Source organism: Polyodon spathula, chromosome 3 (genome assembly GCF_017654505.1).
Source record: "Polyodon spathula isolate WHYD16114869_AA chromosome 3, ASM1765450v1, whole genome shotgun sequence".
Taxonomy (NCBI): domain Eukaryota; kingdom Metazoa; phylum Chordata; class Actinopteri; order Acipenseriformes; family Polyodontidae; genus Polyodon; species Polyodon spathula.
Window position 1 is genome coordinate 3,879,260 of NC_054536.1, and position 12,028 is coordinate 3,891,287.

The 12,028-nt window shown below is 38.0% G+C and overlaps 1 protein-coding gene across 1 annotated transcript in view; it reads right to left on the reverse strand.

Annotated features, from left to right (window-relative positions):
- LOC121310458 (extended synaptotagmin-2-like) overlaps window positions 1–12,028 on the reverse strand; it is a 67,816-nt gene that overhangs the window by 23,268 nt on the left and 32,520 nt on the right. The window contains 1 exon segment of the mRNA XM_041243639.1: window positions 1,053–1,108. Coding sequence (XP_041099573.1) covers window positions 1,053–1,108 — 56 coding nt within the window.

Here is a 12,028-nt window from a genome sequence, read left to right on the forward strand (position 1 = left end):
AAATCTTGTGGATTTGGTATGAACAGCAAAGACCGTGCACAACATCTGAACGTATGAGCTAATTATCCTGATAACCTCTCCTGTTCTTTCTAGAATCTAAAATGTACTTGTAAAGTCATCACTGACAGTAATGACTTGCATAGTGCACCAGGGTGTAATCCATCTTCAATGACATTCACTTCTGTAGCCTCTGAAACCAATTTAGCAAACAGAGTATACTCTGTAGCCACATCTTTATCACAGCTTGCACAGGGGGGCCTGTACTCTGACTGGGGTGAATATTGCATGTGTTTTCACGGGAACTGCCCTTCAGTTCTAGTTGCCTGTCATAGACATACAGCATGTAATGTGGGGTACCAAAGGAAAATAAATATATATATATATAGAGGTGATGGGCTGAATGTATCAGTTCAGTTTTCAAGACTGCGTTGGTCTTCAATAGGTGAAACAAAACCCTGGTAGAGATGAAGGCGGAACACAGAAATAAGCTATTGCAATATTTAACTCATTATGGTCCTGAAGCCAAGGCAGAATGTTTTTTCTTAAATAGATTTGGGAACTTTTGCTGTTAATCATTCCTATGGGTAGTGCAAAAACCAAGGCCCACCTATACATCAAGATCTGGAACACACATGCATTCCCTTTTTATATATATATATATATATATATATATATATATATATATATATATATATATATATGTCACGTGACTGGATTGTTCTTTCATATGGAATTATCTTTCAATTATACTGATTTTACAAATAAAAGCTTAAACAACTGTAGCGTTTGTTGTTAATGTGGCAGTGACAGTTACTAAACAGGAATGCATGTTGCACAAGAACACATCCACATGTCGCAGCGACACAGACTCACAGATCTTTCGTAATGTTATATAGGACCCACATGTAATCTTGGGATATAAACAAATGACATGACTGAAATGAGACACAGTATTATCCATGTGTCATCATGGATATATGGGTACAAATATAGATGGTTTTAATGTCACAGCATGGTTGCTGATCTCATCACTGAAAAACATTTCAACTTACTTTAAGCCTGGGATGTCCAGTATATTCGTAATGCCAGTCCAGTTGATATCCATCAGCTTAAGAAAAACATAAAAGAATGTTATTTTACAAGAGACAATAATCTTCATTCACATCAGCAAATACATGAATGTGTCACATACTCGATTTCTTACACCTTGCAACATCACATTGCATTAAACCAGCTGAAACAACTACATCTATCAGACCTGGAAAGCAAAGCCACATGTGTTAGGGAATCAACTCCTATAACTGCTTCACTTAGTGATTTAGCTTCACAATGATTCACTTAGTTTCACAGAGCTTTATAAATAGAACTTTAACCAGTGGTGTAGTCCTAATTCTAAAGGTACCGGAACACCACTATAATATAGATTTTCTTAAACAAGAACTATTATACAAATTCACATTTTATTTGTATACTGAACTTCCAGTAACACATGTAAAGCTAGATAAATGCATTACCTTTTATAAGTGTCTTTCTCCATCTTGTCAGAATGCTTTACTTTACGTGTTTGTGTGTCAGTGGCTTTGTTTGTGTTTGTGTTCAGTTGTAGTCCATGCACCGTTGCTGTCATCTTAGTCAGCATTTTTAGCTTTCTTATAAAGTAGTTTGTAACAGAAGTTCCTAATGCTCTTTTCATTACATCAACAGGACTACTGACTGAACCACACAATTGTGGGGGAGATGTGAGTCATGTGACGTAGCTTGCCTATTACGAGAGTTCTCGCTGGACCACAGCACTGCTGCCTATAGAAAACAGCACTGGAATGTCGTTCCGGCTCGACTACACCAAATTCTTTGACACATGCTCTCATTTTATTATGTGAAATGCAGCAGTTGGCTTGCATTTCTGCAGTCATTGCCCCATCTGTAACCTCTAAACTGTATTGATGTAAATGGCAAAATGGTAAATGGCAACAGTTTAATGTTGACAAGCTATTTTACTGCATGTAATTAACCTAAATAAGTGTACAGTGTACATTCACATTTAAGTTGTAATGGAATAGCGCAAGCAACCCTCAGTGAGAGCTATTTTAAAGGATGTCCTCTACACCTTTATTCCTCCTGCAGGTACTGTAATAATAGCGGTCAGTTCTAGTTAAACATGTAGGTGCAGCTCATAACCATCGGTATATTTTGTTCATATTGTGTTTTGTTATACCAATGTCATATAAATAGTTCCTTTTAAAGTTCTTTTCATCAAGAACAGTATACAGCAGTACTCGAGAAGGGCTTTCATTGAAATGGCACCAGTGTTACACAGTGTCTATCAAATCCACCAAAACAGTGATCTGCTGTGTCAACAATACTGGCCTTCCCTCATGAAGAAGGATATTATAATGGAGTGTGCACTGTCTTACGCCAGTCTCGTCAAATTTCATTTCTTTCACACATTCCAACTAATGTTCGAGGAACTGCTCATTGCTCAAGTGCTTGACAGACAGGTATTTGAGGTTTATGAGCTGTAAGGTAGCAATGAAAAATCTCACACCATACATATCTGCCCAAAAGCAACCTTTTGGACTTCTTCCAAGTTTATACAATACTTTAAAAGGAAGAAAGACATTCAAAGCCAAAAGTTACTTTTATTATGATTGTTATTACAATATAATAATCCCTTTTGTTGAGATGAAATGTACCCAGTCATCATGTAAAGGTCAATGGAAAAGAACCAACCGACTCACTTTTTACAAAACTGGTGAGAGCTTTTATGTTTTACTGTTAGGCACTGAATACAAACCCTTGCCTACACAACTAAGGATAACTGCAAAGCCGTTGTTGTTTGACACACCATTTATTTTCCCTTTCATAGCTTAAACAACTTTCTGCAAGCAAATGACTGTTTAATTATTGATACCTTTAACAAAAGTACTGTGAAACCTATATACATCCAAACCATGACTAATATTCATTTGATCATAATAATAATAATAATAACTAGCAGGACAAGTAATTGCCCAGAGGCATGGAACATTGAGATTCAGAAATAAATGCCATGTTAATTTCAGTTCCTATAACAATGGTTATTTACACTCACTATCACGGTATGTAAATGTACACACAAATAAACACTAAGGCACTGTAGTATTAGGAATGCAGTGCGTACTATTGTGCTGCTTTTTACTTACAGATAAGCTTTAATCTTTCAAGCTCCGGGAGACACTTTAAAATGTCCCTGCTCGCTAGATTTGGTGTTTAAACCGATTTATAGCAGGGGTCTGTGATCCAGAATTCAGATAAATTATATCAATCTTCAGAACACATGGTTGTCAATCCACTTTCACAGGCTGAATTCTCACTGGCATTTCCCTTACAGAGCAAGACATGATAATAAATCACCTGGATGGAGATGGTTCGGTGAGGGAACCTAATATTGGAGGTAATAGCTTCCACTTCTTCTACAAAGTAAACACATTGGTTTTCACATACTGTATGGACTGTATCCTAGCCAAGGAAAGGCTTCTCCTAATAACATACAAGATATTTTCACAGCTCATTTCTCTAGTGCGGTGTGGCTTTGTACAGTGTGTCATCACTGAATAAACATATCTATGTCCACAAGCTTCTGAATATCTCATAACAGATCTCATAGAAGAGAGTGTCTAGGGCACACAAGATGATATTTTAATCCCCTGACTCACTATGTGACTTATAACTTAACCCCTCCTCACTAATTAACCAGAACAATACTTGTATTAATTGACCTCTGCCTTTTTCTTAGACAGTCAATACCAAAGCTAACTGGTTCATGAAATGAAATATCTGTTATAAACATTCTTTCTGTAGCCTAGACTCACTGGTTATCTATTTCTGTTTTAGTTATCACATCCTGGTGACTTTAAAACTCAGAGGAACCCTCTGCTGTGGACTCTACAGAGCTGTGTTGCAGGAGGACAGGTTAATGGTTACTCTCTGGTGGTCCAGCTTTATAGGTGCTACAGAGGTGCTTTTAACAAGTCACTGCGATGTGATTACTGACATAGAAATTGATAAACAGAATCTAAACAAGAAGACGATGAACACATTAGTTTCAAAATGTGCAGTCTGGAAAGCAACATGCATCATAGAAAACATGTATTTATATTTTAAAACCAAACTTTGGTACTACTGTACACTAGGTAAAATCAAGTTCTCATTTTGATTGCCTTACTTGCAGGAAGTCTGTTACTCTTTCACTTCCTAGGTCATGTCACCTCAGCAGTGTCCTTGCAGTCAGAGCATGTTACTGGCCGTCAGTCAATAGAGGAAAACTAGCTTGGGTTTATCGGCTAAAACTTCAAATGAAGAATTATAGAACACGAGTATAGTTGCTGGGTTTGATCCAAGAAAGGGTTGTCCACAAATAGTAAGATGCAGCTGTAACTTTTGTTACTGTACATGTCATGTATAAGAATAACACATGCAGTAAAGCAAAGCTCCTGGTCTGGTTCAATGCATTCATTATCAAGGAGGCATCTGGACTGAAAATACTGGAGGCACATCAGCATCAGCAAACATGGTGGTTGACATTTTGAGGGCAGCATTGTAAACTTAATAGCAGTCTGAAGTACTGGGAACTAGCAAACTGAAATGATAGGTCACTAAATTGGTATGGCAGGAGTGCCACAAAATAAAAAAGAAAGAGACAAAATAATGCATTACCCTTTGACTTGCTGCCTAATAAGTTTGTATGAGAAATCTCCTAAAGTTTGATTTCGTTTAATGAAACCTCAATATAGCAGCAGCCAAAACTCACATTCAGTGTAACGGTATACTGTACAGAACACACATTAGCACTTTCAAGGCAAACAACAATGTAAAAATATAGCCTACGAAAATGATGTACCTGTTACTTGCTATGGAACTATGGAATAAATTGTTCATTACTAATGTGATTCTTACTGGAAAACACAATGCTGACGGCTTTTCCATGACTTAACGCTTCCTTTCTAACTGAATTCACATTCCTTTTGTATAAATCACTTAATCTCTATTAAATTACCAGGACCAACATTATCAACGGCACAAACAGGTTTTCCCAACACAGCCCACTTTAGTTGGCTCTGAAGCTTTATGAAAAAAACATTCACAAAGCTTGAATGAAAAACAATTTTGCATTTTTATTTTTTTACATGCTGTATTTCTGTAGTCTCCAGTACCTTGCATTTTTATTTTTTACATGCTGCATTTCTGCAGTCTCCAGTACCTTGCATTTTTATTTTTTACATGCTGCATTTCTGCAGTCTCCAGTACCTTGCATTTTTATTTTTTACATACTGCATTTCTGCAGTCTCCAGTACCTTGCATTTTTATTTTTTACGTGCTGCATTTCTGTAGTCTCCAGTACCTTGCATTTTTATTTTTTACTCCATCTGCCCAAAAGGCAATGGACACAGTAAAAGCGTCCCCGTTAAAGCCAAAATATAAAAAATAAAAATATATATGTATGTATATACAGTACTGTGCAAAAGTTTTAGGCATGTGTGAAAAAATGCTGTAAAGTAAGAATGCTTTCAAAAATAGACATGTTAATGGTTTATATTTATCAATTAACAAAATGCAAAGTGAGTGAACAGAAGAAAAGTCTACATCAATTCAATATTTGGTGTGACCACCCTTTGTCTTCAAAACAGCATCAATTTTTCTAGGTACACCTGCACACAGTTTTTGAAGGAACTCAGCAGGTAGGTTGGCCCAAACATCTTGGAGAACTAACCACATTTCTTCTGTGGATTTAGGCAGCCTCAGTTGCTTCTCTCTCTTCATGTAATCCCAGACAGAATCGATGATGTTGAGATCAGGGCTCTGTGGGGGCCATACCATCAATTCCAGGACTCCTTGTTCTTCTTTACATTGAAGATAGTTCTTAATGACTTTCGCTGTATGTTTGGGGTAGTTGTCATGCTGCAGAATACATTTGGGGCCAATCAAATGCCTCCTTGATGGATTTGCATGATGGATAAGTATCTGCCTGTGCTTCTCAGCATTGAGGAGACCATTAATTCTGACCAAATCCCCAACTCCATTTGCAGAAATGCAGCTCCAAACTTGCAAGGAACCTCCACCATGCTTCACTGTTGCCTGCAGACACTCATTCGTGTACTGCTCTCCAGCCCTTCGGCGAACAAACTGCCTTCTGCTACAGCCAAATATTTCAAATTTTGACTCATCAGTCCAGAGCACCTGCTGCCATTTTTCTGCACCCCAGTTCCTGTGTTTTCGTGCATAGTTAAGTCGCTTGGCCTTGTTTCCACGTCGGAGGTATGGCTTTTTGGTCGCAAGTCTTCCATGAAGGCCACTTCTGACCAGACTTCTCCGGACAGTAGATGGGTGTACCAGGGTCCCACTGTTTTCTGCCAATTCTGAGCTGATGGCATTGCTGGACATCTTCTGATTGTGAAGGGAAGTAAGCAGGATGTGTCTTTCATCTGCTGCAGTAAGTTTCCTTGGCCGACCAGTGCGTCTACGGTCCTCAACGCTGCCCGTTTCTTTGTGCTTCTTCAAAAGAGCTTGGACAGCACATCTGGAAACCCCTGTCTACCTTGAAATTTCTGCCTGGGAGAGACCTTGCTGATGCAGTATAACTACCTCGTGTCTTGTTGCTGTGCTCAGACTTGCCATGGTGTATGACTTTTTACAGTAAACTGTCTTCAGCAACCTCACCTTGTTAGCCGAGTTTGGCTGTTCCTCACCCAGTTTTATTCCTCCTACACAGATGTTTCTGTTTCAGTTAATGATTGTGTTTCAACCTACATATTGAATTGATGATCATTAGCACCTGTTTGGTATAATTGTTTAATCATACACCTGACTATATGCCTACAAAATCCCTGATTTTGTGTACCTAGAAGAACTGATCATGTTTTGAAGGCAAAGTGTGGTCACATCAAATATGGATTTGATTCAGATTTTTCTTCTGTTCACTCACTTTGCAATTAGTTAATTGATAAAAATAAACTATTAACATGTCTAATTTTTGAAGCATTCTTACTTTACAGCATTTTTTCACACCTGACTAAAACTTTTGCACAGTACTATATATATATATATATATATCCCATTTCAAAATTTTCACCTTTTGTTGCCTTAAAGCCTGGAATTAAAATGCATTCATTTTTTTTTCATTTATTTACACATCCTACCCCACAGCTTCCAAGTGAAAAAAAATATTCTAGAAATTTGTAAAAAAAAAAAATATTTAAAAATAAAAACTGAAATAGCTTGGTTGGATAAGTGTCCACCCCCCCTTGTAATCCTGAATTAGCTCAGGTGTAACCAATCGCCTTCAAAATCACACACCAAGTTAAGTGGCCTCCACCTGTGTTAAATTGTAGTGAGTCGCATGATTTCAGGATAATTAGATTATTCAGTTCATTTAGATTCCCTCTGCTGGGTAGTGCATTTCAAAGCAAAAACTCAACCATGAGCACCAACGCGCTTTCAAGAGAACTCCGGGACAAAGCTGTTGAAAGGCACAGATCAGGGGATGGGTATAAAAAAATATCAATGGCCTTGAATATCCCTTGGAGCATGGTCAAGATGATCATTAAGAAGTGGAAGGTGTATGTATATATACACACAGATTACATAGCAAAATCTGTGCCACTGCCATCTTAAGACTATAAACTGTTGTGCTTTCGGTTCTCGTTGATCTTCAGTGCATTCTTCAGTTAAAAGTTATCAGCAGGAGCTGAATCAGTTGGTCAGGAGGTACTAAACAAAGCTGTCACATGGAAAGGGGTGCTGTGGATTTGTCCTTTTTTCCTAGCAATATGATTATGGTGGTAAACTATATGGCTTAATTGTATTAATCTTTACTTTCTATCAATAACTTTAAACACTAAATGTAAATAACCCTCTTTTACATTTAGAATGTACTTCCGTTGTAAAGGCAATGACAGATAGGAATAATAGTGTGTGAATACCGGGTATATAACAGTCAAAAAACATGTGCATTTTTACTTGCTGCTCAGACTATTGTTTCTAAAAGTGATACTGTTAAAAGACATGCTTGTATTTATTTACAGTTACAAATGCTAGAACACGGTTCATTCTTTTTTCTACACTTGCAAGAAAACGGTTCATTTCATGTACAGTATAGATTGGGAACAGTAAAGTAATGTAAGGTTCCCACTGCCCATGCCCAAAAAAGGAAATGAATCAGCAAAAACCCATTTAATGATGTCAAAGGGTCAAGATTTTCAGATTAGTCACAGTTGCTTTGACATTGCTATATATCCTGGTCCACTACAGTATGTGTATCAAGATTATACAGCTAGTTCAGAAACTGCATAGTTCTATAGGAAGCTAGTTCTTAATTTCCAGTATTTATGAAGCATGTTGTAAGTAGTCTGCTAACTTAGCAAACTAAGGGGGCGGGTTGTTTTGAATGGATTAGAAAGAGGTTGTAAGATGCAAAAATAGAAATGAATGCACCAGAAGTAGGCTCCTCTTTTATTCTTTAGATGTCCTGGTATACAACTGTAACAATCAACCTCTAAATACTGACTCCTCACAGGAAAGTTAAGTGCCAGAGATTACAGACTTCAATACATCTAAACATTTTCATGCTTCGCTTTGCTCTCTTCTTCTGCAGGAGTCTCATTCATTTAGGTATGGTAGTCCAAGATCAGTGCCAATCTGGGTCTCTGAAACCAGCCAATGGAATTGTTGTCCATTATATTAGCTTTTGGTATTCTTATTTTTTATTCAATGACTAGCAATACATTTCAAAGTGTTGGCTGTTTCTAATAAAGTCTCTTGCACTTGATATATTATAGGAGGCTGTGTGGTCTAGTGGTTAAAGAAACGGGCTTGTAACCAGGAGGTCCCCGGTTCAAATCGCAGCTTAGCCACTGACTCACTGTGTGACCCTGAGCAAGTCACTTAACCTCCTTGTGCTCTGTCTTTCAGGTGAGACGTTGTTGTAAGTTACTCTGCAACTAACGCATAGTTCTTGTATCTTGTAAAGCGCTTTGTGATGGTATAAAAATAAAGATGATATATAACAAGATTACAAAACATATCAGACTGACATAATATGTCAGAACAAGATTACAAAACATATCCCCACTGGAACCTATTATAACCCTTACAATGTTGCTGACAGTCTAGATCTCGCACTCACAATGTCAATCACAAAGAATGAGGAAGAATTCTAAACGTTTAAACTACAACAGGTTCTATACAAAAAAAGTGTGTTAATATCAGTTTCTGATCTGTTTTAGATTTAATGACATAATGTGTTTACAAGTGTTCAAGTTGAGAGTGTGCTTTCTCTTGCACTCTTTGTATGACTTTGTATGCTTGACAAAGCAAAGTGTGTGAGAAATACATTCTCAGCTTGATTAGAGGTAGCCACCAAACACTTAGGCATACATTATAGGTAGCCACCTATGGTATATGGCGAATTACAGCCACAGCTAGCTGTATGCACATTTCAGGCTCTTGTTTGGGGCATTCTTAGAATTCTGGCAATTTGACAGTTTTGGTTCTGATAAAGAGATCTAGTGTTTAGGATTAAAAATGTGACTCTAGAGACAGTAGCACTATTCTCCATTGGGTAGAGGTTAGCTGAATAGCAAGAAGCCTTTGTGATGGGGTGCCTTGTTTACATTTGGTTATGTCATAAGCATAACTAATAGGGAAGGAGAGACCAGGAAAGGTCTCAACAACAAGGATTGGACAGTTAAAGCAACTTTTCTAAAGGCTTTACTTATTTGAACAATGTCCATCTGTGATCAATTTATATTAGATTCAGGTTAGCTTAAAAATATAACAATACATAAAAGAATGGAAAAAAAGCAAACTCAAAACACTGCCATTTTCTTGGAGCCTTACCAGAAAAGTAATGGTCAGCTACTACTTATAGTAGTGTACCACAGTGCAGTGGGGACTACAGCCCATTTACATGCAGTGGCCAACAGACAGACAGCAAAAGAGTAGATTTGCATTTGGTTTTTCACAGTACTCCTTAGTTATTCTAATACATTTAAAGGAATGCATCCTCTACTATATAACACATCATACACACAATATGCAGAACTGTTAAAGCAGCACACTCTGTGCCAATAAATGGGCACTTGCATGAAAATAAAGCCCTTGGATCAACCTGTCTGTCGTGAATCTATACTGAAAGGGGTGTCTAACATTGCACGCACTCATTGCACTTTGCTCTTTCATATCCCACTCTGACCAGGATGGCTTGGTGGTGAAGTCAGACCAGGAAGAGACAGACACAGTACTGCAAGTGAAGCGCTGATGTGCTGATTTAATAATAAATAGTTTGCACAAAACAAAATGACCCAAAACAAAAGGCACAATGGCCAAAATAACCAGACAGAACACTTCTAACAAACATAGAGCAAACAAATATTGTGCTGGTCCCCCTGATTTCTGTGAAGCTCAACCTGAACAATAGGTGCAATACTAGTTACCATGATTTACTGTACACACAAAATGTAAGTGTAACAAAGTGCTCCCCCTTTATAAAGCTGCACAGCAGATAGGAGCCAAGTGCAACTGAAGTGGAATTATGAGGCAAAAATGAAGCCAGGGTCACACAGCCTGATAACCTGCTTCATAGTACACAGGGACTCCTTAAAACAGAGGTAGAATATACCAAAGGACAGACAGGTGACATAAGCACTGAACATTTTTGATACTTCAAAATAGGGTTACCATATGACTCTATGTACACTAGGACATTTTGGGACAGTTCAGCCTTTTCAACTCACGATGCAATGCATTCGGGTACGTTTTACCTGTCTCAGGTACCTTTCACAGCAGGACTACACTTACCAGAATGCATTGCAAAGTGAATTGAACTATCCCAAACTGTCCTAGTGTACACCCAAACTCTGAATACCTTACACGTTTTATTTTGGTGAATTAAACGACACTGTACAAACTTGAGAGGGAAACAAGAGCTTAGTGAACTCCAGCAGTGTTAGGAGTGAGTGGTTTGAGCTCTGCTGTTCCCAAAGTCCAAAAGGACAGCTCACCACCATATAGCAGGCGGGCAAAGTGGTGCCCCCCCTTCTATGTTCCCAATGGAATTTAAACAAAAAAGCGTAACCATAGCAAACTGCCCTTACTTAATTTCCTCGTCATTTTCAAACAAGATCCTTGCCTTATATGGTGAAGAAACAGTGTTATTTAAGGTCGCACAGAGTTCATTGGCTCGTTACTTTTGGCATTACACATTACAAAAACTGCATAATTAGAGACAAAAGCAGTTACAGACAGAGATTACTTGGAGGCCAGCATGGAAATTACTCCAGTGATACAGTTTGATTCCAGCACTGCAGGGCTTCGTGGAGTTCTGATACATGTTTAAAGAGCAGAGAGACAGCTTTTTATTTCTCTGTTCCTTTTACTGATCAAAGCGTTACATATACTGTACCTATGGCCGGCAACAAAGTGAAGAGCAGTCCCTGAGCTCAAGCGAAAGCACCACATAGACGTGTTGTTAATATGGCTTTACTAAGCACAACAAATTAAAATGTTTCTGATTATGAAGTGACAAGGAGAAATGTAATTTGCCAGTTCGCTTCTATTAAGAGGGATGGCTTCAGTTCAATTTCCTTAAATTTAAACTATGTATTAGACATGTTTGAACTAACATATTGGGAATGTAAACAAAATGCTACCGGCTCTCATCACTAAGGAAGAGGGACAGCATTTTTGTTTCTAACTCAAATGAACTGATATTGATTTACAGTAGCGTCCATGTATGGCATGCTTCAGGCTCTCAGCTGCTTGTGGGTTTCGCGCCTTGCTGTTGGTGTGGGTAGCTACATGCCAACCTTTGCCTTGCCCTGTTTTAGCAACATCTTCAGGTTTGAATAATTCATTAACTGGGGTCCTGGAAGTTTTAGATTGAACTTATTTGATTATAAGCAAAGACAGATTACCTGAAGAACATGAAAATCAAGTTTTTCCATGAACCCCTCCATTCATTCATTGACTGAAATGTCTGACCTAATCATTTTGC